General features: G+C 45.9%; 1 protein-coding gene across 1 annotated transcript in view; it reads left to right on the forward strand.

Annotated features, from left to right (window-relative positions):
• Positions 1-27,558, forward strand: part of LOC137638370 (transmembrane protein 53) — a 96,622-nt gene that overhangs the window by 27,501 nt on the left and 41,563 nt on the right. The window contains exon 2 of the mRNA XM_068370401.1: positions 8,212-8,340. Coding sequence (XP_068226502.1) covers positions 8,212-8,340 — 129 coding nt within the window. The remainder of the gene's footprint in view (positions 1-8,211; positions 8,341-27,558) is intronic.

The following is a 27,558-nucleotide window of genomic DNA, read 5'->3' on the forward strand; positions in this document are numbered from 1 at the left end:
ATATTCCCCTGGTAAGGTGGGAGTTGGGTAATGTCTGTGGTTGGTTCAAAGAATCCTATGACTTCTAAGAATTCTTACGTAGACAAGTTACATGGCTGGTTTCACTCAATCACACAGATTGTTCAGGCCGTTAAAGCGTCCTATTGCACAAAGTTTTAGCTGGATAGGTTGGTTAGGACTTCCACCCACCTTAGGGGTGAGTCTTCCCTAATAAATAGCGAAAGGGTTTGTATTTAGTGACGGAACAAATGACAACTTTAGTCATTTGTACTTTTCTGCATGATATAAACCTTGGGCTCTTTATACAAGTTTAGCCTGCCATCACCTGTCCCCCTGTAAGTCCTGCCTGCAATCAAAAGTGACAAGTACTGGGTAGCCAGTACTAGCCCCTACCTCCCGCTAGTTAGCGGTGTGGTAGTTATACCTCACTAAAAGTTTTAAGGTTAATCTTCCAACTTTGCTGAAAGTATGTTCCCTAATAAAGAGGTCAAGGTTTGTATCGTTGGGTAAAATACAAATTATTTTAAATTTGTCATGTTGTTCATGGATTTTAAGGGGCCAAGAAAAGGTTAAGTATAAATTTAATTCCATTCACAGTGATTCCGTAGCCTAGTCTTTAAGGATAGAGAAGTGAACTTATTCATATTTAAGTACAGTATACTTACTTATAGTTAGAAAATCTGAAGTTTACTTTATTCACATACCATAAGTGTAATGTAATTGAAGGAGTTTGAACGAAGGAATTAATAGGCGTGTAATTATGAGTAGTTTTTTGTTCCAGTATTAACAAACCTTACGTTATTTATGTGGATATTCTTTCGGTGAAGCTGGAAGGTAGCCAATTAAACTTATGGTGGGAGGTGGCAACTCTACGCAGTCACTGTAGTGGGTGGGTAGGGAGTGGCTAGGGGGTAACCAGCCACCTATATCTACTCACAGTTCGGTGATGTTGACACTTTTTCTTTTAGGCTAGCAGTGATCGGACGTCTCCTTTCTCTCCTCCTCAAGTTTTAGCCATTTAGACAAATAATTGCTTTATGCTTACACTCATCTTTGTCTTTTTAAGGTGTGACGGAGCTTCATCCTTGACACTCCAATGCGAACCTGCCCTGGTCGCGAGAATCACCCTTGCGGGACCTTCATGTCATCAGTTGATACCGTCCCGCACTTAGTACAGTATACCCGACCTGTCGTGGGTGTCATTGTGAGCAGGGCTCGCCCTGTGATGAGTGTAGGGAGTGGCCTGGCTCCCAGTGGAAGATATTTGGGCGTCGCAGGAAGAAGGCCAAGCGTGATCTTTCTCCCTCGGGGTGTTCCTCTGGGGTGAAGAGACCGTGAGCTTCTTCTTATTGCCCCCTACATCTCTTTCAAAGCTCCTCCCCGCTTGCGTTCCTCCGGGGAGCGATCGAGTAGAATCGCAGACCAACTAACTCCTGGCCAACCTCGGGGTACTGTGTGGGTTGTTGCTTCCCCTAGCGAAGCACCTTCTCCAGTCGTCGGGGTGCCAATCTCTCTTGCTGACGTGTTGCAATCGTGGCCGTCCTTGGGGATTTCTCCTTCCCCTTTGAAGGTGCCTCTGCAGCTCCTTCAGTGTGGTGCTAAAAAGGACCCTTCGCCAGTGGCTTTGTTTGCCCTGGGCATTTGCAAGATTCTTCTTTTGTCTTCCGGACAAGGTGATCACACGCTCTCCCCTCCAAAGGTCTCCTGCTGACGACGAGCCCTCTCGCCTTCCTGAGGCATCGTCGTCTCCTAATCTGCAGCCCTTTATTTGTTCACACAGGAAGGATTCCAGCCAGCGAGCTAACCTCCTACCTGCTGCAGATGTAGATGATCCTCAGGCAGCCAGCTTTTCATCTGCTCGTCGATCGCAGGGACAAGACCCTCCATCTTCTCTTGAGGACGTCATTCTTAACGATGCGGAGATCAGATAAGAGATCGCTGGTTATCACGATCACGGCGCTCTTCCTTGCGAAAGCGTTCTAACTCTAGGACTTCATGCTCAAGAGATCGAAGGTTATCACAGTCTCGGCGCTCTTCCTCGAGAAGGGGTTCTCACTCTAGTGATAAGAGTTCACGAGTTCAACACTCACAATCGCGAGGTAAACACTCTAGATTGAGATCTGGACGTTCACATTCGCGATCTCAATGCTCACGATCATGAGTGCTACACTCCCGTTCACGAGGGCGATGCTAACATTTACGAGGGCGACGCTCACAATCACGAGGGCGACGCTCACGATCACGAGGACGACGCTCACGATCATGAGGGCGACGCTCACGATCACGAGGGCGGCGCTCCCGATCATAAGGTCGATGCTCATAATCACGAGTGAAGCATTCGAGACGATCATGAGTGCTACACTCACGTTCATGAGGGCGACGCTCATGTTAACGAGGGCGACGCTCATGTTAACGAGGGCGTCGCTCACGTTCACGAGGGCGTCGCTCACGTTTACAAGGGCGACGCTCACGATCAAGAGGGCGGCGCTCCTGATCATAAGGTCGACGCTCATAATCATGAGTGAAGCACTCAAGACGATCCAGACGCTCACAATCACAAGCTAAACGCTCACGATCACAAGTTAGATGCTCACGATCATAAGCTAGATGCTCACGATCACAAACAGAACGCTCACAATCACAAGCAGGACGTGCGAGGTCGCTTACCGGACAATCACGATATGATTTAGGTTTTCCTCTTCACAAGATAAACACATTTTACATCTCTAAATTCTCCCAACGAACTTCGACCGTACTTAAACAACCCACTGATCAACTCGCCGAGATGTGTCCTGCTAAGCTTCCCCTGTACCATTCGCGACCTGGGGAGCTTTAGCTCGATAACGCATTCAACCGCAGCAAAGCACTCTCCATCGTTTTGAGTCGCCTCGGTTCTGAGGTCTCTATCTTTGCACCTAAACAGCGTTATTGGACTTCCAATTCTACAGGAGCCCATAGTGCCTACTCCTTCCAGGCCATCACCGGTCCCTCGTGAAACTGACGTTTCCGCTCGTAAATTATGACCGTTAAAGCAGGAATCTTTTATTTTCACATGTGATTCTTGCGATTTCACGAGTGAATCGGCCGATTCTGCGAGTTTTTTTACGAGTCGAGATCCCGGAATCATGAACGATTTTTGACCCAACACCTCCAGCAACGACCTCCGCAAGGACTACCTCGAGCGGTAGACCGATTCCCTTCCCTGAAGAGTTTAAAGATCCCCCAAATAAGTTTGTGGGTATTCCCATCTCTCCCGATCGGCCTCTTCGACTAACGAAAGAGGACCTCATGACACAAAGACTGCCTCCTATAGCATCTCAGGCCCCCAAACACCCTCCCACCATGAGGCTTTCCCCTCTCCAGGACTCCCGAAAGAGGCTCCGTACTTTTCAAAGGGTGGCGTACTTCCTTCATGGTAAGATACTTTGGTATCAGACCTGAAAAAGTCCTTCAGCTTGGCTCCTTCACCACCTCAGCCTCAACCAGCCAGGACCAAGATTATCCCACGAATTCCGTTGGAGAGTTCTGCGTTAGGCTCGTTGTACCATGCTGACCCTTGGACCCCAAGAGAGGATATGTCCAGAGCAGTGTGTCCAAAGCACAGCGGTCTTCTACATACGGACCCAGTGCTGAGAAAAGGGTGCGATCTGCTTCAGAGCAAGCTCTTCAGCATATCCCTTTAACTCCGGTTGCAGAGGGACTCAAGCTTATAACTAGGCAGTATAGGAGGAGGTTGAATTGATACACACCACCTCATGCGGCTCTCATCTAACCCTGCATAAGCAGAGAGAGATTTTGGATCGCCCAGGGAGATCCCCATCAAAACTACTGGCAAAGGAGCACCCCTATATCCCTGAGACTAGCTTCTCAAAGGAACTGCATACTCTTCCAAATCCTTCCATCCTGGAAGAGCATTTTCCTCCTCGGAGGGCGTCGAAAGACTTGAAAACAATTCCTAAGAATGTTAAATCAAGGGAATCTTGAAGACCAGAGATGGATAAAAGATCCCGAGACTGGTCCCTCTCACAAACCAATTGACGACTTTGACCACCTACCCCAGGCTTCTATGGAGGAAACTTTGGACACGGATGAGGAATTCCTTCCAAGGGCAGCGAGTTCAGGCTTCCGTTCGAAACAGGAGCGCAAAGTATTAGAACATGCCTTCTGGCAGGTCCTGGCTTGTATGCAATCTTTCAACAAGCAGTCTGATTCTAGCACTACCTCCCAGGAAGGTAAAGAAATGGTCCCAGACCAAATCTTTGGAACCCAGACACCCCCTAAGACCAGTGCAGTTTGGCCTTGGTCGAAGGACTGACAGCACCCAAGAGAAAAGCAATCTTGCAGAGACCAGGGACTTCTCGTTCCTTGAGAGCACGCTCATCATCAAGGTCTCTTCTACTTCTTTTATACTCCAAAGGAAGTATGAGATTGAGAATGAACCGCACTCGACCCTAACTCTCCACCCCTCAGTAAAACAACTAACTAAGGGTATTCCGACTCAAATTCTCTCTTCACTGAGAGCTTTGCTCCTGTCATCTGAGCTACTCAACATAGAGAGAGGCACGAAGTACGCCACACAGGCTGCTTCTTAGATCAACCTATGGTTTGGGGCATTAGGCCAGATTGTGCGCTCCGAGGATTTATCTAAGGAGTCCACAAGAAAGTCTCTAGAATCCTTCCTGTTATCAGGTACCCCTACTTTTGGAGTTCGTATCGCACCACGCGGTCAATGTGTGGGTGAATGCTATCCTCAGGCAATGGGATGATACTGTAATAGGAAGGTTCTGTAGGCAGGTGCTGAGGGTGGAAATAACGCGCCTAAGGAACTCAACGCTCGAAGGATCCTCACTCTTTGTTCCAGAAGAGATAGAGAGAGCAGCTGATAGATGGAGGAAATTCTCAAATGATTCTCTCCTTCAAAGAGTCAGTACTTCCTGACTCTACGGGAGGGGTCCTAAGCCTTCTAGGAATCTGCACAGCCACTCTAACCCCTCTACTTCAGGTCCGCTGGACCACCAAAGGTTTCTTAACATCCCTTTCAGACCATAGAGCAGGAAGGGAATAAGTTCTTCAGAGGAAAGAATAGAGGTTGAGGGAGTGGCCGAGGAGGTCGCTCCCGCTAGGGAAGGAAATTCTCACAACCCACCACCAGTGGGAGGATGCCTGTAGTGCCTCTGGCAGAGGTGGCAGCTTCACGGGCCCGATCCCTGGACGATCAGAGTGATTGGTGTAGGGTATCACATCCCATTCACTCAATCTCTCCCTCCTCTGACTCGGAATCATATTCCGTTAAGCTTCTATACGAAGGGTCCCGACCATACCAAAGAAGGGCGCTCTCCAGTAGGTTCTAGACTGGTCTCCAGGCTTCTACAATCAACTCTTTCTTGTGAAAAAGGTGTCTGGAGGCTGGAGACCAGTCATAGATCTCTCTCACCTGAACAAGTTTGTCCAACAAACTCCGTTCAGGATGGAGACGGCAGACATGGTCATTCAAGCTGTAAGATTAAGGGACTTCATGTGCACATTGGATCCCTAGGACGCATACTTCCAGATCCCAATCCAACCGTCTTCAAGGAAGTATCTCGGATTCATACACAAGAACAAACGATACCAGTTCAAAATTCTATGCTTCGGTCTCGTGACAGCACTTGAGGACTTCACCAAGGTTTTTGCCGCAGTGTCATCTTGGGCTCACAAGAACGGCATTTGTCTTTTAAGATACCACGACAATTGTCTAATTCTAGAAGACTCGGATATGACCCTTTTGCATCACTAGGACATACTTCTAGAGTTTTGTCAGGATCTTGGGATCTTGCTAAATCTCTAAAAGTCATCACTGCTTCCGTCTTAGAGACTGGTTTATCTGGATATGATTATGGATACCAACCAACAGAAAGTCTTTTCATCAGACGACAGAGTACACAGGCTGAGAGAAGTTGTAAGACCATTCCTTAGGCAGGAAGATCTACCAGCCCGACAGTAGCCAAGTCTCCTAGGCCACCAGGCCACCGAACCTTCCTGCTCCGTCTAACTCCGAACGGCTGGCTCAAGATCAGATCCCTGCAATGGCAGCTAAAATCTACGTGGAACCAACGTCGACGTGTATGCCTTTCCTCCATTCTGTCTGATGAGAAGAATGCTCAGCAAGACCAGAGCATCCAACAACTTAATGATGACCCTCATAGCTCCGGCATGGCATCATGCAGAATGGTTTGCGGACCTTCTGCATCTTCTAGTCGATCTCCCTAGAGAACTACCTCCACGACCAGATTTACTCAAACAACCACACTTCATGCCTAGAGACTATCCGGCATCTTCTCTCCTAGAGAGGCCTTTTGCAACAAGTCGGGAGATGTCTGGTCACTTACGAAAATCCTCTAACTTGGTATACCAGGCAAAGTGGAATGTCTTTTGTGGAGGGTGTTGTGGAAGGGATATCTCTCTCCTCGATGTCACTACAGTATTCCAGTAATAGCTGAGTTTCTTGTATACCTTCGTGAGGAAAACTCCTGTCGGTCTCGGCAGTGAAAGGCTATCGCTCAGCCTCAAGCTTAGCCTTTAGATTGAATGGAGTAGACCTTTCTTCTTCATTGGAGATTTCCTTACTCATACGGAGTTATGAGATCACTTGCCCCCAGTCAGAGGTAAGACCTCCTCCTTGGAACATGGTTCACATCTTGAGATTCTTAAAAGGACCTCCCTATGAACCATAACGCCATGCAACAGACTCTAACCTCACTTTGAAGACGGTGTTCCTACTGTCTTAAGCGTCAGTATAAAGAGTTAGTGAACTTCATGGTCTCTCATACGACATCACCCATTCAAGGGGAGGGGGGAAGTGACACTCAGCTTCGTCCCTGTGTTCATTGTTGACATTCAAAATCCGGGGATGCTGGACCCAAGATTCGGGCCCTTTCAGATTAAGAGTCTATGTTATGTAACCAATGACCCAGATCAATTGTTACTATGCCCAGTAACGAGTTTGAGATATCTTAAACTCACAGCAGCATCTCAGCCCCGACTAACATCATTATTTGTTAGTTCGGGTAGATTTAAGAGGGGGGTTACTAAAAACACCCTTTCAGCTTGGATTCGCAAAGTCATAGTCTGTGCTCTAAATCCTGACCCTCCTCCAGCCCGAAGACCTAGAGCTCATGATGTCAGGGGCATTAGTATGTCCCTGACATTTAAACGCAACCACTCCGTGTTGCAAGTTTTACAAGTGGTCGTGTGAAAGCGTCAGACAACCTTCACCACCCATTATCTACAAGACGTGACCCACTGGAGACTCGATACGATTTCTATCAGTCATGTGGTGGCTGCATAACAAGTGATTTACGATACATCGGGCTCCTTGTTGGACAAGTAGCAGTTGGTTGAAGGTATTGGTTACCCGGGTTAAGTCTGGGCTGAATGAAAGTATGTCTGGCTTTTCCTTTCTTCATCTTCACCTCTCATGGGGTACAGTGCCATGGGTCCCTCTGCAAGCTGGCTACAACCTCTGCAGGAAATAACCATTTCCCTTTTCCCTTGTGTATCCTATTATAGTTTATATTGATATACTTGTACACATCCCCAATGCTTCCCATGGGGTAGACATTAGAAAACGTCTATGTGTAAGATTCCTATATAAACTCAGACTATTATTACCTAGATGTTCATATGCTATCTCTCACAACTAGTGATGATAAGCGAGGTGGCAAGGTTTCCCTCTATTACAGTCTAATACTGTACTAGGCAAACCCGGGTCAATGACTGAGCCAGTAGTTGAACTTACCAATTTACCACCCACCTAAAGGTGAGTCATCCACATAAATAATGCAAGGTTTGTTAGTTTTGGAACAAATGACAAATTTAGAGATAATTTGTATTTTTTCCTACCTAATACAAACCTGGAGTTATTTATATAAATTGTCCCGCTATCGCCTGTCCCCTAATAATTCCGATCTGTGAGTAGACAAGTGGCTGGGTACCCCCCAGCCACTCCCTACCTACCCACCAAAAGTTTAATTGGCTACCTTCCAGCTTCTCCGAAAGAATATCCACATAAATAACAACAGGTTTGTATTAGTTAGGGAAAAATACAAATTATCTTTGAATTTGTCATTTTGATCCAATACCCTGACCACTACATATTAGATTTTTAATTTTCTGTGAAGGGTTTACTTGTTGATGGTTAATAATCTTAAATATACCCATTTTTTTTTGCAGGGAAGATGATGATTTTGTGTTTGTGAATGGAGCAAATAGAGACAAGGAGCCTGTAATCTTCCTCTTGGGATGGTTAGGTGCTAAAGACCAACACCTAGCCAAATACAGCAGCATTTATAACCAAAGAGGGTTTGTACTAATCTGCATATTTTACACAGTTGTTGCAAAACAGATTTGGAAATTTAGCGCAATATCATAGATATACTTATCAGACATATAAACCTATGTACATAATTAACCATCAATCTTATATATGATGCCAAATGTTATAGCCAGGTTTTCTAAAATTTATTGTTCTTTTGTAATATCTGTAATGGACTTTTGTTTCATGTAGGACATAGGAAGCACAGTATAGTACTTGTGAATACAGATCATAAATCTCTCCCATATCTTCTCTAGTTGCTCAAAGGGGTTATGAATAAAGTTTGAGTGAATATGGGGTAGTAACTTAAGCTACCGTAGGTTAGAATACCTCAGTATCATAGCTGATAATTTATAACCAATGCAAATATTTACTAAGGAAATACCCTGTACTAACACAGAATCCAAAGAAATAATTATTTACCATTTAAGTATATATTAAAACTAATCACAAAATTATACACTACAGTTGTATCAAGCAAATCACTGCATTGATAATCCAAATAAATAAGAATTACAGTATTTAGGATTCATTTGTGTACAGTAATCTAATCTGATTTAATAGCTGCCCATTGTTACTAATGGCAACATTCAAAGTTCTATGGGTATTTAGTGTAGTGTGAATATTTTTGTAGCTTATGTGCATTGTCATGGCTCACCAGGTCAGTTTTGGGCTTGTATACTTTGCCACGTGTCAGACACGACAAATGAGGATTCAGGGCAGCGGGGACCTGTTTTCTGGCATGTCACTGACTCTCTGCTGCATTTTTAAGGTGATATGCACCTCACAACCCTGCTCCAGGGCTATGACCCCATTGTTAACACTCATTCTCCAGACCATATGGTTGCTAACAAAGGTTTCCAGGTCAGTTGGTGAAGTTTTGCCTTTCTTTAAGGTTGACTTGGCTTGGATATTTGTATCTCTTCTTTGGGCCAGCAAGTCTTCTGTGGTTGTGGTCATTTATTAGTTGTCTGTATAAAATTTGTTTAAGGCACCATTCTTTAGCCATATGGGTCAGTGACCAAGCCAGAGTATAGTAATTGGCTTTTGGTGAGCATGTCTTCTAGCTTTTACATCCCATTCATTCTAGACTCCACCAAACCCCCTATCTTTAGTTCACAAGAATGGAGAGGTTTCTAACACCACAAGAAACTAAAAGCTTAAGCAGGGCTCTAACCCTAGTCCAGCAGATCATCAGACAGGGATGTTTCGTATAGGCCACCACAACCCTAAAGAACTGTAGTAAGCTGGTAGGTAATGCAAATCCTGAAGCTAGTTCCTGTTACTCACAGTGGACATTATTTCCGTACGCGGGTTTGGTCCTCCAGGTGTAATCCCTTAAGTGCTGACGACATTGCACTCGCTCTTTCTGAGATGTCAGCTTGAGGAGGGAATGCAAAAGGCGAAATATGTTCCTGCTCCTCTCGGGACACTTTTCCCGTTCGCATGTTAGCTCTTCTCCTGAGTGATCTTTTCAGCGCTGACAATGACGCACTCCCTCGTTCTAAGTTAACTCAGCTGGCAGAGGGAATGCGAAGTCTGAAGCATGTTCTTGTTGCTCACGGTGGACACCTTTCCCGTATGTGGGTTCGGTCCTCTCTTGAGTAATCCCTTGAGCACCAACGCCGCCGTACTCCCATGTTCTGAGATGTCAGCCTGGGGAGGGAGAGTACAAAAGGCAGAAGCATGTTCCTGCTCCTGTTAGGGGACACCTTTCCCCATTTGCGGGTTAGGTCTTCTCCTGAGTGGTCTCTTCAGCGCTGACGATACTACACTCCTCTGTTCTGAGTTACCTCAGCTGGCGGAGAGAATGTGAGGTCTGAAGCTTGTTCCTGCTACTCCCAGTGTGGACACCTTTCCTGTACACGGGTTCGGTCCTCCCCGGAGTGATTCTTCATCGCCGACGGTGCCGCACTCCCTCCTTCTGAGATGTCAGCCTGCAGAGGGAGTCTAAAGGGCGTAAGCATGTTCCTGCTCCTCTCAGGGGACACCTTTCCCGTTCGTGGGTTACGTCTCCTCCTAGTTGGTCTCTTCAGCGCCGACGATGATGCACCCCCTCGTTCTGAGGAGTCTCAGTCAACGGATGGGGTTGCAAAGTGGCGATCTTTAATCTTCACTCGTCCAATCAGCAGACTCGTCCAGTTTCTGTAGTGGAATCGCCTGTAGGTGTTACCTAACTCTTACGGTAATTTTTTGACGGCAATGCAGCTGTGAAGACAACGCGTATTCCAGGAGATTCCAGTAGGATGACAATCACAGTGAACAAATCATGAGGAGTGCTGAGGTCGCCACATATGATCTTCACTGTGAGAAGACAATAGACGCACACACTAGCTCGCTACCGCTGTTTCCTCAAGCGCTATTGCTGCAACAAATTCTTCATCGAGTCTTCTAGCAAGTCCCTCATCTAGACGACACAAGTGCTGGACTCTGCTCAAAGCAAGAGCGAGCGCTACCTCATCAACGCATGTGCGCAACTTCGGTAGCACTCGCAAAAAGGTACACGCATTGGACTATCTATTCAGGGCAGGAGTTAATGCTACCTCATCATTACTAGTTCGTGCTACCTCGGTAGCACACAGGTGTGTGCTACTTTGGGGTGCTCTCTTCTTCGGCGGCACACAGAACTCCAATCTATGATTACTTCTACTCGCGACAACATACAACTAAGGGAGTTTAGCGTGCGCACTTTTCTTGGAGCCTAACCCAGCACTTCCCAAAAGTAGGAGGGTTGCTGCACACTCGTCAACTTTAGTACTTAATACCTCACTCCCCATGTGAAATGTATCGTATAGCTTGTGCACTCGGATGTGCAAACCTCTACTGCGACGCACCTCCTCATGTCAGCTCTCGCGAACGTTCATTTCTGAACTCTTCTGCTGTGGCTACTAGTACTTCCTCTCCTAGTTAATTGATGTATCGTGAATATTAGCGACAAGTCGCTGTCTTTGACCATTGAGGTCACTTGTTTTGGTATTTTGTTACCTTACAAGTGTACATCTTCATTTAAATGGTAGACAGGAACTTCGGGAGTGGTGCATGTGCTCTCGCCAATACACTGTTGGCAGCACTCGATGACTATCATCAACTTGAGCTTAGCTTGTTGACGGGAAGCAGAGTGTTTGCCTTGAGGTCAGCCTCCGGGTGTTGGAAAACTTCCCTTCTGAAGGAAAGTTAACCTCCATCAAGTTTTGGGTAACTTCCCCTTCCAAGGGAGAGTTGCCCTTCACCTTCTATGGACAACAATTTTTCCGCTTGTGGAGAGAATCATCGACATCATACTATGGAAATCTTCACTTCTTTCGCCAAATCTCACCTGGAAGGTACAGAAATAGTCCTATCCAGCGACTGCCGCAGATACGAAGGTTTTCCTTATTTCTTCTGCCTCTTCCCTCCATAGTTCGGTACTAACTCAGGAGTCTTCCTTTTGAGGTTTTTACAAGTATCTCAAACTTCTCTCGACGGGTTAGAGAACTCATCGAATTACTCACTTGGTTTTGGTTTCCTCGTGATGTCCACCTCACTCCGTCAGACCTCTTGGAACAACAGATTCGTAAGACATAACTCTTCTGTTTTTTCACCTTTACCCCTATGGACAAGCAAATAGAATTGATGCATTCTTTCGTTTTTGAACGATAGCAACACTGATTTGAGAGAACTCTTTGCTTCATAAGCTATCTGCTCATGAACATTTTAATGTCCACAAGGCTATAGCTACTTGCAGTAGTTGATCCAGTCAGGGGCACAGAGGAAGCCCTCTAGTTTCATCAGAAGTGTCCGGGATGTTCCTTCTAGAGAATATGGAGATATGGACACTGACAGTCTTTCTACTGTCCCTGAATAGTTCTGTCTCCTTGCTCACTTGGCCTCCCTATCACGGCTTGCACAGGCTCCCTCGGGACTTGTGTATTAGCAACGTAGATGGAGCATTCCAAGTAGTTTCCGTTGGGAAGGCTAAACATGGCCAGCCCAGAGCTTCACCTTGGTCTTTTTGTTCATCGTGCTGACGACGATGCTCCCCCTCGACCTAAGTTAACTCAGCCAGCTGTTCTCAAGGGGGAACACCTTTCTCTCCCGTAGATTAGGATTTTTTCTTGGATCTTCTCTGCTTGGCGCATTGAGAAGAGTCTTTGTTTCTTCTATTCCTTTCTCTAGCCCCTTGGAGCGTGGCTCGTCAGAATGGGACAACAATGGAATGCAGAGACGGGGGGCAACTGTGATATCTCTACTGCGGGTTCTGAGGACTCTTCTCTTCTTCAACCATGACGTGTATAACCAGCATGATTCGTCCAGTCCCTGTAGGGAATCCCAGGCTGGATTGTGACCCCGGCTTGTGAACAGGTGATCTAAGTTGACGAAGAGCTCTCTCCTGCTAGGTTTTACGGGGACAAGAGTTGTTTCACGAACCCCAAGTGGCTAAGTTACCTCCAGGGGCAGAATAATATGCAGGTTGAGCAAGAAAGGCATAGATTCCCATCCACCTGTTGAGAGGCATGGGCGAACTTTTTCTCAACATTCTACGTGAACCCACCCTCTTAATGAGAGAATGCCTTGATGAAGTCAATGAGCTTCAGCAGGGCATATCATTCCTGTGTTGAAACTTGGTGACAGGCAAGAGGGCTCTCAAACTTTGGGGAAGTTGCTCACCCAGTTCGAATCTAAATTTCTCTCTCTCTCTCTCATCCTTTTCTTCCTCTTAATATTACTTCGACCTTCTCCTAATTTTATAAACTTTCTTTTGTGTTGCTGTCCCAACTCAATGAGAAAAATTTCCCTTATTATATATGTGGATATATATGATATATATACAGTATATATTTTTTTTTTTTTTTGCCTGGATGTTTCTACATCCATTATAGCCGCTGGCGTGGATGTTTCTACATCCATTATAGCCGCTGGCGTGGATGTTTCTACATCCATTATAGCCGCTGGCGTGGATGTTTCTACATCCATTATTGCTGCCTGCTTCAATGAATGGGAAGAGGTGTTACAGTTGGGAGGTATTTGCATTCAAAGCTATGTGTGAGAGTATTGGATGATCTCAGCCATCCCGAAGATGGTTTGGACCTTTTTGGCGGAAACTATTCTCAATTGTTGGGTTTTCAGAATCCAGGGGGATCCAATGCTTGGGGTTGGACTCTCGGCTTTTGGCCGGAAGCCCATCATTACAGATATGGGGAGGGTGCTTCCATAGTTTCTTGGTCTCAGTCCTAACAGGCTAGTTCAGCTCACACCTGTTTTGGTGCTATCCTTCGTGTAGAGAATGGACTGGACCATCTGGGAAGTATACTCTCATTGTGCCGATAGTGGAGAGTGTGAATTTCCTTTCTGACGTATGATGCCTTAATATTTTTGAGCAGGTGAATCAAACTCATCTTCTTTCTAATCTCAACACTGTCATATGGATTCTTCAAACAAAGGACCCCCATCCCCTGGATACGCTGACTCTCCCCCAGCACTACTGACGACTTCTGGTAAGTCTATTAAGGAAAATTCTGTTGACCTCGGAACTGGAAAGGACCATCCTACTGATATTCCAAAATTAAGTATTTTGGGTAACACGAGGAAACTTTGTATCCTTCATATTACTCAAATTCCAATAGTCACAAACTATGATAATCTATATAAAGCATTTGCGTGCTATGGATGTATAAAAGAAATAAGAATGAAACTTGAAGATGAAAAATGGGATTCATGGATATGTTACAGTAGTCATGACGAAACATTTAAATCAATAAGTAACATGAATAAGGTACCAAAGGATTTGGATGTATATGGATGTATATAGGCCGGCTAACTGGTTGGAAAAAGACGCTAATCTAGTTATGCCTTCCCAGAGAAAGCCGAAACCACCAATGTGGCTTGTAGCTGAATCTAAGGGGGTTACAGGGAATTATTTCAAAATATGCAAATTAATTCAGAAAAAAGTAGGAACTATTGCACCTGAGATATATTTCATCTTGGAAAAAATAGTTACCTTATCCATGCAAAATTAAGCACACAATCCGTACTACTGTCCAACCTAAAATCAAGTAATGATGACATTATGTTAGATGTCAAACCCCACCTAAATTTTTTTTATGGAAGGGGAGTAGTTTTTAACAAAGATATATTTGAATTTACAGAGGAGGAGATACTGGCCATGTGCCCATTAAATGTATGGAAAGTACATCAATGATTATCCTTACTTTCCTGAATACTGACGTACCTTTCCATATTACTATTGAAAATTGAATGATTAAAGTACGACCATTCAAGCAGAAGCCTCTGCAATGTTTTAATTGTTTTAAATTTGGATACTCATCCAAAGTTTGCAAAAGTGAAAAAATGTGTGGTATTTGCTCCAAATTTTACCATGGAGAAAGTGCACTTGAGGCCAGGTATTTAAATTGCAACTCGAACCATAAATCCACTGATAGGACCTGCGAGCTGTATAAGTTGGAAGAAGCTGCCCGCAACAAATAATATATAAGTGTGGGACATGCCAAAAAACTATTACCTGTAGATAGATCATATAGCTATGCTAAGGCATTAAAATCAAGCCCACCTAGTACTGCCAATAGTTCAAAAAAAGAAATATACCATCTGATAAAAAACTGAATGATGTGGTAAACATAGTACCTCTTGAGGCTTTACCATAGTGTATTAACACTGGGACATTGCCCACCTCTGTACAATCTTCGTCCCCCAATACAAAAAATAGTACAAACCTCTCTCAGGCCAAGTCCTTGCCTGATTTGATGGAGGTTCCACTTAAAAACAACTTACTTGATGCACCTGTAGTGGGAAAGGTGCAAAAACTTAGAACCTCACCATCTATTAATCGTGAAAGAGAGAGACCTTCGTCTCTCTCACCGCCCTCCACTAGAAACATTAAAGTTATGACATCAAATAAATTTGATGTTTTGTCAGTTGATGTTTCTGATGAACCGGTAGATAACTTGAATAAATCGGAAGTTCAAGTTGAGGTCCACCATCCGCCTCAACAAATAAATGGAAAGGACACAAAGAAAAAGACAAATGTAAAACCCAACATATCTAGCCCATCTCTAAAGAAACCTACAGGAAATAATGTTAGATTAAAGACCTCATCCAAGATGTCTTCCAGAAATAATCCATAGTTTTCTCCTCCATTTTGCAATGGAATTGTCAGGGTTTAAGGGCCAAATATGAAGAACTTGTGCTTCTAATTAATGAGCATTCCCCCATCATTGTATGTCTACAAGAAAGCAAGCTTGATGTTAACACTTCTTGTTCTTGAGAGTATGTTAGTTATAGAACACCATATAATCAACAAGCAGGGAGCCATGGCGGAAGTCTCATGTACGTTCGTCGAGATGTTCCCCAAATACCTTCATCTATTTGTACACCCCTGCAGGCAGTGGTTGTACAAATTAATATAGGGAGAAAATATACATTATGGTCTCTATACTTACCTCCAAATGATAACATTTCCTATGGTAATTTAGTAAAGGTGATTCAACAACTCCCTCAACCTTTTCTCTTACTGGGAGATATGGATGGTAGGCATCCTTTATTGGGTGATGTTTTAGTAAACACAAGGGGCAATATTATATCATCAATTGAGGAAAATGAGGATGTCGGGCTCCTTAATACAGGAGAGCTGACACACTTTCCTGTCCAGACAGGTACCTTGTCATGCATTGACCTATCAGTCGCAAGCTCTAATTGTCTTCTTGACTTCGATTGGAGGACATTAGATGATTGGCATACTAGTGATCATACACCAATAATGGTCTATCTTTACAGAGAACACCATAATGGAATCTTGACAAGGCAGACTGGGATAAATTTTGTGAGATGAGTGAAATTGAAGGGAATGCAGAACAGTTTGAAAATATTGATGATGCCATAGACTAACTGAATGGAACCCTTCATACAGCAGGAGTTAATTCAATTTCCAAAACAACAGGGTTATTCAAATGATGACCAGTCCCCTGGTGGTCTTCAGAACTAACTGCCCTGCACAGGGCCACAAGAAGGTCTTTAACTCGATTGCGCAGACGTCATACTGAGGAAAATTTGATAATATACAAGAAATGTAGAGCATAGTTCCGTCGTGCCATGAAAGAAGCTAGGCGCCAGTATTGGGTATCTTTTGTTTCCTCCATTAACAGTAGAACACCACTATCCTCTATGTGGAAGAAAGTAATAAAGATAGCAGGCAAATTCATCCCAACCCACCACCAGTGTTGAAGGTGAATAATCAGGCTGATCATTTCTCAAATGTATCATGCAAGTGTGAAGCAGTCCTTGGGTTACCAGTATAGGAGCATTGAAGAAATTAAAATTTTAAATTTTGCTTCAGGAAGGGAAGTCATACAGTTCTCCTTTTACTGAAAGAGAATTTGATTCTGCACTTGCTACATGTAATGATACAGCCCTTGGACCTGATGGAATTCCATATGCAATGGTTAAACATGTACCTGTTAATATAAAGTTTTTTTTTAAGCATTATTAACAGAATATAGGATGATCATAGTTATCCAAGTGTTTGGGAACTAGCCATTATTTTAGCCTTTTTAAAACCGGGTAAGGATAAGTTTTTAGCTGAAAACTATCTACCAATTGCATTGACATCTTGTTTATGTAAGATCATGGGGAAGATAATCAATGCAAGACTTAATATGGTACCTGGAAAAGATGGGTATTTTATCACCTATTCAGTGTGGATTTAGAAAAATGCACTCAACGACTGATGTGTTGATACGACTTGAGTCCTCTATTTGTGAAGCCTATGCTTCAAAACAGCACCATAAACAGTCTTTTTTTATATTGAAAAAGCATATGATACTACATGGAGATATGGTATTATTAAAACCATTGATAACTTGGGATTATGAGAAGAGCTACCATTGTTCATTCAGTCATTTATTTCACAGATTTTTTTCAAGTGAGAGTGGGGGAAACTCTATTGGAGAGAAAATGCCAGGAAGGAGGAGTTCCCCGGGGTAGTGTGCTAAGTGTTACCCTGTTTGAACTAGGAAATAATGGGTTATCCTCTGTCATTCCTCAAGATTTTCTCTCACTGTTTGTAAATGACCTCTCCATATCATTTTCTGGAGCTAGAATGGCAATGGTTGAGAGAAAACTACAACTCGCAATTGACAAAATTATTCAGTGGGCTGATAAGAATGGGTTTAAGTTCTCGACAAGCAAAACTATTGTTGTTCATTTCTGTCGTATTCGGGGAGTACATCCAGACCCTGATGTGTACATCAAAGGTCAACGGATTCCATGTGCAAGTAAAACAAGGTTTTTAGGCTTGATTTTTTATTGTAGGTTGACTTGGCTTCCTCACTTGAAATCATTAAAAGCAAAATGTCTTGATGCCTTGAAGCTTTTAAAAGTTTTGTCCCATACATCATGGGGAGTAGACCTCGAAACTATTTTAAAGTTATACAAGGCCTTAATTTTTTCAAAAATAAGTTATGGGTGTGAGATATATTCCTCAGCCACCCCAAGTCGACTAAAGATTTTAGATTCTATACACCATACTGGTATCAGATTGGCAACAGGAGCATTTAGAACTTTGCCTATTCCAAGCCTCCTTGTTGACGCTGGAGAATTACCGTTAGACCTTTACCAAAAGGCTTTTATTATTCGGTATTGGTTTAGGTTGCAAAGGCTTCCTAACTATTTAGCCTGTCAGACTGCAAGCTTTGTAAAGCACTCAATCTGCTGAGATGCACCTAAAATCCCCTCAACCTTGTGGTTTCCGGGTGAAACAACTGATAGACAGGACAGTCTTGATACAGTTAGAAGTAAGGTGCTTCCATTTAAGATATCATCAATGCCTCCATGGAAATTACTAGAGGTATCTTTTTGTAAATATTTTATTGGAGTTAAAAAGAATATGACTGACATGGAAGCCAGGTCTCTTTTTATGGAACATGTTGCAGAACATAAGGAATCGACTTTTATATACTGTATACTGATGGCTTCAAATCCGATGCTGGCGTTGGATTTGGAGTTTATAGTAATGCTTTTAATTGTAGAGGTGCACTTCCTCTAACGGCTTCTATATTTATGGCCGAACTATACGGCATACTAACTGCTGTCGAGAAAATAGAGTTATAAGACAAGGGCAATTTTACCATTTTTAGTGATACAAGGAGTGTCCTACAAGCTTTATAAGTTTTTAATTCCAATAATCCCTTAGTTTTAAAGATTTTAGAGTGGCTTTTAATTATTGGTATGAAAGGTATAACAGTTTGATTTTGCTGGGTTCCGACATGTAGGATTGCAGCAGCTTAGTTGCTACCAAGAAGGTATCCCATTCCCAGTAATGATTTTTTACCAATAATTAAGAACTTTATTAATAATAATTGACAACAGCATTAAGATGGTGTACTTGAAAATAAGATGAGAGAAATAAGTAATGTTAAATCTCCTTGGAGGTATAACAGGATGCCCTAAAAGTGGGAGACTACTCGTTGTCGTCTCCGCATTGGTCACACTCAGCTGACACACGAATTTTTGCTGGCTAGCCAGCATCAACCATATTGCAATGACTGTTTGGTACCATCGACAGTGAGGCATTTGTTAACCCAATGCCCCACATACAGTAGTGAGAGAAATAGATATCCGTTTGAGGCTCGAGGTGAGGATGGCAGGTTCATCCTTGCAAAGATTCTTGAACATGATGTGTCCTACCATGCTAGGGGTATTTTTAGTTTTATTTCAGAAGCAGGTCTTCTGAAAGATATTTAACTTTTAAAATGACATCCTTGCTTTTACGGTTTTAATTGAATATTCTTTTATTTTTTTTTATTTACAATAAACGATATCGGTGTCAATGATCTTAGATGTCAGGATGCCAGAAAACCCCAAATCAGTTAATCAATCTACGCAAACCCAAGCGTTCTCACGAACATCCAAACTCAAGGCTTCGCCATCAGTGCATGAGTTCGTCATTACATCACAAGGTCACGAGAAAAGGAATACCACCTCACGAGGGAAACACGTCCGACATTGGGGTCTCCAGGCTTCGACAGTCAACTCTGTAGAAAGGCACAGGTAGGCTGGATACCAGTTGGTGACCTCTCCTCCCTGGGCAAGTTTGTTTAATAAACTTTGTTTGGGATGGAGACGGTAGACACAGGTCAGACAAACAGTCGGACCCAAAGACTTCATGACAACACCGGGATGGGGATGCTTCCGCCTGATTCCAGTTCTTCCATCTTCAAGGAAGTTTTAAGGATCATCCTAGGTGATTAACAATACCAGTTTAATGGCTTGTATATTGACATGGTCGCACACCTCCATTTTGTCTCGTAGTTTTCTCCCAAGTGACAACTGGGACTCTCAGGAAAGCTTTTGTCTGTCAAGACACTGGACCGACGGGCTATATCTAGCAGACTTGGGAACTTCCCTTCTCCAACACCAAGTCAGGCTGCTCGAGTTTTGCTGCAATCTGAGTGTTGTGGCAAAATCTTGAGAATTTAGTTCGATTTTGTTGGGTTCCAGCACATGTAAGTGTGTCTGGGAATGAGAAGGCACATTTACTGGCAAAGAATGCTGCTTCCTAGTTGCTACCAAGAAGGTATCCCATTCCCTGTAATGATTTCCTACCTACCATCAAGAAATTGTTTTATAATAATTGGCAACAGCACTGGGATAGTTGAGATGTTAATAAAATGAAAGAAATAACAAATGTCATATTTCCTTGTAGGTATAACACGATGCCCCGAAAGTGGGAGACGTCTCTTTGTTGTCTCCGCATTGGTCACACTTGGTTGACACACGAGTTTCTTCTAAATGGCCCTCGTGTGGGGAACAGCACTTACAGTACTCTGCAAGCTGACCTCTGCTTGCAGGTAATAACCATTTCCCTTTGTAACTTGGTATAGAAATATATACCTGTTGCATCCCCTTTATCCCCCTGGCGAGGTGGGAATTGGGTAACATCTATGGTTTGGTTCAAAGAATCCTAAGTCACATTGTTAGTATCACACAATCACATGGATTTCCCAGGCCCCTAAAGCGTGCTATTGCACAAAGTTTTAGGGAGGTGTCAGGATTTTCCTCTTTATGTGTGTGCAGCATGGTGGGAAACCTAGGGTCAAAAACCATACCGTTGGTTAGGACTTTCACCACCTTAGATGTGAGTCTTCCCTAATAAAGAGCAAAAGGGTTTGTATTCAGTGATGAAACAAATGACAAATTTAAAGTAAATTTTATTTTTCCTAACGATACAAACCTTGAACTCTTTATACAAATTTGGCTCGCCGTCACTTGTCCCCCTGCAAGTCCTGCCTGCAATCAAAAGTGATGAGACAACAGGTGTGTGTATGTGACCAGGGTAGCCGGTACTACCACTCTACCTCCCCCCGGCTAACTAGCGGGGGGTAGTTATATTCCGCCAAAAGTCTTAAGAGCTCAAGGTTTGTATCGTTAGGAAAAATACAAATTACTTTAAATTTGTCATATTTTGTATTTTATCAGAGGGTTATCTCTACATATTAGATAACAATTGTTTTATGTCTCCAGAGTTTTCAAAAGTACATTTAAATGTTTAAAAGTTGATCATGAATGACAAATGCAAGGGACAGGACAGTGTCCTAGAGATTGACCATATACACATATGATTAGTGCCAAAGTCCTCTCTCCATCAAGCTAAGACCAGGAAGTGCCAGTTAATGGAAGCTGATGACTTAGTAGGTAGACCTATAAGCTTCCCCAAGCCCCCATCCTCTGCTCACAAGAAGGGTGAGGTTGTAGACACCACTAGAAGCTATCAAACTTCAGCGGATTTCGAAGCCCCGTCCAATAGATTGCTAGGCTGGGGCGTTTCCAATAGGATACCACGTCCTTGGCTAAAAGAGATTCATGCAAAGCTTTAGTGTTATTGTTTCTATGGTAGTGACGTAGCATTTGACATGACATCTTGAGGCTATATGCACAAATGGAGTTTATACAGTCTTTGCTCAAACAGCCGAGTCGATTTCAATGTTAGAGGTTAGTCTGCTGATCTTCGAATACAGTATGGTTATGTTAGTTATTTTCTTGCAAGATCAAATATAGAATTAGAAAATAGTTTAAATATAGCATTAATGGTGATATCAAAAATTTTAAGTAATTTTTATTTTTCCTAACATAATTACCGAGAACTACTTTTTTAGGAGTCACTGGTGATCTCCTCTCCATCGACCAGAGTTTTGAGTATGTTACCCCCCACTCCGCGCTCTAAGTAGCCTTACCCCCGGCATCAAGGAATGTGCCCCGAGGGTAGGATCAAGGTAGGTCGCTTGCTTGGCTGGGTCACCTTCCTCATTAAGTTCTATTGAATTACCATAATGCTAGCAAGGGAAGAGAGGCACTCGGGGAAGGAAGGGAGGGCCATTACCAGAAAGTAGTTCTCGGTAAGTATGTTAGGTAAAATAAAAATTACTTAAAATTTTTGATTTGTTCCAACACGAATACTTACCTCGAACTACTTTCTTAGGAGACTTACACTTTAGGAGGAGGGAGTGCTATTCTGACCCACTGACCCGGCCGTGGGGGCCAAGAGGCCTATGGATAACGGGACCTACTAGAGAGCGGAAGCGAGGGTAACTACACAAAAATTCACGTTAGTGTCTAAGTACTCACCCTTTGAAAAACTTCTTTTGACGTTCCTTCTCGAAGCGTAGCCGTGAAGAATGTGTTATTTTCTGGGAACAGACGGTACTCCCCGAAGAGGCAAGTAAGCAACTGGGTAGGAGGTAGGAAACCGCACTTGTGCCTACCGGTCGCTAGTCTTGAATGCGCCTGGGGTTTTACCGTTACACCGCTTGGAGAGCGGAGATGACTGTCCCAATGGAGAACCCGTCCAAGGATTTTCTTGAGTAGTCCTTGAGGTAGTGGGCAGTAAAGGTTGACTGGTTCGACCAAGTACCTGCTCGCAGGATCTGCCCTACTGCCATGTTTTTCTCAAAGGCTAAGGAGGTGCTCAGGCCCCTGATGTCATGAGGCCGGGGAGTGCCTGGCACTGCCATGCCATCCTCCTTGTAGGTTCTGGCGATAACCTGTCTCAACCAGAAGGAGATGGTGTTTTTGGAAACTTGTTTCTTATTAATACCTGTGGAAACGAAGAGGCTCTTGATGCCTGGTCGGAGATGCGCTGTCCTTTCCAGGTATTTCCTAATTGTTCGCACTGGGCACAATTTTAAGTCTTCTGCATTGCCTGTCTTAGGGATGGCAGGAATTGAGAAACCTTCAACCATCGGGTCCCAGACTGCTGGGTTCTGAGTCTTGGCCACAAAAGAAGGCACGAACTTGAAGGATACTTTTTTCCACCCCTTTGAATGAGAGACGTCGTATGACAGTCCATGGATCTCTCCCACTCTCTTAGCGGACGCCAAGGCCAGCAAGAAGACGGCCTTGAGGGTGAGATCTTTGTCTACGATATCCTTCAAGGGTTCAAAGGGGGGTCGACACAGCATCTTCAGGACCTTGGCTAAGTCCCACTGGGGCACCCTCCTCGCATGAGGGGGGCAAGACTGCTCGAAGCTTTTGACAAGCATCGCTATGTGTCTCGAGGCCCCCAGGTCGATGCCCTTCAGGAGGAAGACTTGGCCTAAGGCGGCTCGAACCCCTTTTATGGCTGGAATTGACATTCCTACTTTGTCCCTAAGAAACACCAGAAAATCTGCTATGTCTGGGACAGAGGCCTTAAGAGGTCTAATGTGCCTCTCAGAGCACCACTTCGTGAAGGAGGCCCATTTTGCCTGGTATATCGCGGCTGACGACTTTCTCAGGTATAGAGACATTCTCTTAGCCGTGGGGGGAGAATAACCTTCCTTCTTCAGGAGCCGCTGGATAGTCTCCAGGCGTGAAGGCGAAGGGAGAGTGGGTTGTCGTGGAGCTTGAGAAAGTGAGGCTGGTGCAGAAGGTCTGACCTGGCGGGTAGAGGCCACGGCGGTTGACTCGTTAGGTCTTTTAGGTCTGCGAACCACACTCTCTCCGGCCACCAGGGCGCTACCAAAGTCATCTTTAGGTTTCGGGCGGTCCTTACTCTGTTGAGCACCTGTCTTATCAACGTGAAAGGGGGGAAAGCGTACACATCCAGATTGTCCCACTTGTGCTGAAAAGCGTCTTCTAAGGCTGCTTCGGGTCTGGTACAGGGGAGCAATAGACTGGGAGTTGGGCGTTGAGTTTTGTTGCAAAGAGGTCCATCACCGGGGAACCCCAACGCTGAATGATGAGCCTGGCTACTTCTGGGAGGAGGGACCACTCTGTCCCTACTATCTGGCCCATTCTGCTGAGGCCGTCGGCCAGAACGTTTTTCTTCCCGGGAATGAACCTTGCTAACAACACCACGTGATTTTCCTCTGCCCAATTCAGAATCTCTATGGTGAGATCGTACAACTCTCTTGATTTCAAGCCTCCCTGCTTCTTTATGTATGCTACTACCGTGGCGTTGTCGCACATCAACGCCACGGTGTTTCCCTTTAGCAGACTTGCAAATTGTAAGCACGCCTTCTGGACTGCTTTCAACTCCAGGATATTGATGTGGAGTTGCTTTTCCCCTGCCAACCAGGTACCTCGTGCCGTTCCGTCGAGGAGATGGGCTCCCCATCCTTGGTTGGAGGCGTCTGTGAATAGAAGTAATTCTGGAGGGCTGGTCCCGAAGTGCATCCCCTTGAGGGAGTTCGACTGGCAGTGCCACCATTCCAGGGAGGGTCTCGTGTCTAGAAGGACTGGAATTAGCACTTGTTGTGAGTCCGTCTGGCACCAGAGGTTCTTGAGATTCCATTGGATGGATCTGAGCCTTACCCTCCCTTGGGGAACTAGTTTCTCTAATGAGACCAGGTGGCCTATCAGCCTCTGCCAGTCTTTCGCTCTCCTGGGGTGTTCTGACAGGAACGGCTGAATGATGTGCCTGAGGTTCCTTATCCTGTCCTCCGAAGGGAAAACTTTTCCCTGAATGGTGTCCAATGTCATCCCCAAGTAGTTCATTCTGGTGGACGGGGATAGATTTGACTTCTTCGGGTTGATTACAATCCCCAGATCTCTGCAAAACTGGAGGAGACTTCTCCCTTGTTCCTCCAAGAGGGCCTTTGAGGCGGAAAGGAGCAACCAGTCGTCCAGGTATCTGATAAGGCGGATGCCTCGTTCGTGAGCCCACACTGAGACAGACGTGAAGACTCTCGTGAACACCTGGGGCGCTGTTGACAGACCGAAGCAAAGAGTCCTGAATTGCAGGATCTGGGAACCCTATTTCACCCGGAGTAACTTCCGACTCGAGGGGTGGATCGGAATTTGGAAGTATGCGTCCTTGAGGTCGACGGTCATCATAAAATCTTTCTCCCTCAAGGACAGCAGGACTGACTTTGGAGTGTCCATCTTGAAGTCCGTCTTCTTGACGAACTTGTTGAGAGCTGGCAGATCTATAACCGGTCTCCACCCCCCCGTCGCTTTCTCCACCAGGAACAGGTGACTGTAGAAACCTGGCCCTGGGAGAAGAACTTCTTCCATGACGCCCTTCTCTAACATGGAGGATACCTCCTCTTGAAGGGCGGTCCTCTTTAACGGGTCTTTGGGAGCTAGCCATTCTGTCCGGTTGGCCGGAATAAGAGGGGGTGGTTCTGTTAGGAACGGAAGTCTGTAGCCCTCCTTTAGTACGGACACTGTCCAAGGCTCTGCTCCTTGAGTCTTCCATGCTTGCCAATGACGTCTGAGGCATCCCCCAACCCGAGGGTTGGGCGGGGATAGGGGGCCTCCCACTCTATCTTCTTCTAGAGGGGCGGCCTGATCTGCCTCTCTTAGAGGCGGAGTAACCCGACCTGAAGGAGCTTGAGGGCGCTGGAGCTCCCCTGCGGGGGGGCTGAGGCGTTGCGGACCAGGAGGAAGAGGGGGGGGCCTCTCTCCTCGTAGTGCTGGTAGAGGCTTGGGGCGTCGCGGCACTATCCGAGACGGACCTCTTGTAGGGCGGTCTCCTAGGAGTCGTAGGTCTGGGGACGTTAGCCTCCTTCTTTTCCGAGACCTTCTCCATTATGGCCTCTAGTTCCTTCAGAGGAAACAAAGACTCTCCCCACAGGGGTAGGCTGCGAATGGCTCGCGCCTCCCTGTCTGGTACCTTCCGAGACACCTTCGCCAGAACAGTGTCTCGCTTACAGAGCACCCAGTTAGCTGTTAGTGCGAGAGACTGATATGTCAAAAACTTAAGGGTTTTACCCCCGGAGGTAATGAGGTCCCCCAGTAGGCCTTGCTGGTCAGGGTCCTCGGGGTCGAAGGAGGCTTGTACACCTACCAAAGTGGAAGCCCACCAGTCCAGCCAAGAGGAGACATTTACTAAGTCCCTCGACATTTCCTCCATCATGGAGGCTTCTGCTGGCGAGAAACAGACTGGGGCCGAAGAGGCTCTACCGTCTGAGACGCCTTGACTAAGGATGTCTACGGCTGACTCCACCTTACCGGGGCCTAGGCGTCGTCCCGCTGGAACATAGACTTTGCCTTGGGTTCTGAGGCCCTGGAGCAATTTCGAGAACCTCTGGGTTTTGGGGGCCTCGGCATTGCTGGCCACTACCTTGTCGACATACTCCTGCTCTAGGACTAGATCTAGGGCTAGAGGAAGTGCTAGGGACGTCTTAGGTTGGGAGGGAGTCTGCATGATCCTCAAAAGGCTTGACTTCCAGGAATCTTCATCCGTAGCCGCAGGTTCCGCTATTTTGTGGTGCCTTCTGAAAAGGCTAACCACTCTCCTATAGGTGGAGTCCTCCGTCAGGGAACCCTCCCCTCCGTCAGCCGAGGTCTCGGCTTGGGGCCGGGGAGCTGGGTTACCGGGCACGCCGACTGGACGTCTAGCTCTTGGGGCCAGGGGCGCCGTCCTGCCGAGGTACTGGATTTCATCTGCGGGGACGTCCGCACCAGGGGCCTGGGTTAACGCAGGCATCGCTGGTTCAGCGGGGACTCTCGTCCGCCCAAGGGCTCTGGGTGCCGAGGATGCGGTTCCCGTGGGCTGACCCGACAGCGGGAACCGTTCCTTCCGACCCGAAGGCCGCACCAGCTGGGCTGGTTCGGCCAGGCCGCACGACAAGAAGCGCGTTTCCCCCCGCTGGGCGGGGTGAACCGGAGGCTTCGAGGACTTACGCCTACCTGTAGAGTCCTTCCTACGGCTTGATCCCGAGGAGCCGGGTCACCGGGCACTCCCCATCGGGCGCTTCGGTTCTGGAATACCAGGCACTCCCTTGCGGTGGTACCGGTCTTCCCCGGCGGGAGCTCCGCACCAGGTTCGGGGGTCAGAACCGGCATCGCCGTACCGTCGAGGACTACCGTTCGTGTATTCTCTCTGGGGGACGCGGACGCGGATCCCCGTGGGCTGACCCGACGGAGGGAACCGTTCCTGTGCTGATTCGGCCAGGCTGCCCGTAAAGAAGCCCGGTTACACCCGTTGGCGGGGTGAACCGGAAGCTTCGCGGCCTTACGCCTGCCTGAAGAGGCCTTCTCGCATTCTCCCAGCGAGGGTTATATCTACGTCTGGAGGATGGCCTTCGTGGTGAGAAAAACCCTGGGCTGCCGGTCCGGGGAACGCTGCAATACAGACTTGGGAGGCTCCTTCTCGGCGACGCCCTCGGCTGCAGAAGTGACTGAAAAATACGCCAAAGAGACTGGAGAAGAATTAGGGACATTTTCCCCCACATGGGGTCATCAGAGGAGACGTGGCCTGCTTGCACCAGGACTCCGTCTCCCAACACACTCTCGAAAGTAGTACTTACCTCGAACTACTTCCTTAGGAGTTACCTTCTCCACAACAGACCAACCTCGTCTCCTACTCTGGGTAGGGGAGGGTGGTAGGGAAGCTCTGTCAGACGAGACGCCCGGCGAAGCAAGGGTGGGAAGGGGCGCTAGTCTTCTTAGGCGACCCCTTCGTCGCCTACTTCTTCTTGGTGCTAAACCGCACCCACTCAAACTCCTGGGGAAGAGCATTGGGCATGTCCCCGCAACTGACTTACCTCGTCCCCTACTCTGGGTAGGGGAAGATGGCTGTATAAGAAGCTCTATTCGACGAAGCATCGGGAAGTAAGTGGCGAGGAGAGGCTCGTCTTCCTATGAGCCTCTTGGATGTATTCTTCCTCTTGCTGCCGAAGTGCACCCACTGCACTACGTTCCAGGACTAGTAGTCCTGACACGTGGTTGTAGGAGAACATAAGCTGCCCCTACACTGCTAACACAGAGGATAAGGGGAGGAAGAATGATTT

The sequence above is a fragment of the Palaemon carinicauda genome, chromosome 3 (genome assembly GCF_036898095.1).
Source record: "Palaemon carinicauda isolate YSFRI2023 chromosome 3, ASM3689809v2, whole genome shotgun sequence".
NCBI classification, from domain to species: Eukaryota; Metazoa; Arthropoda; class Malacostraca; order Decapoda; family Palaemonidae; genus Palaemon; species Palaemon carinicauda.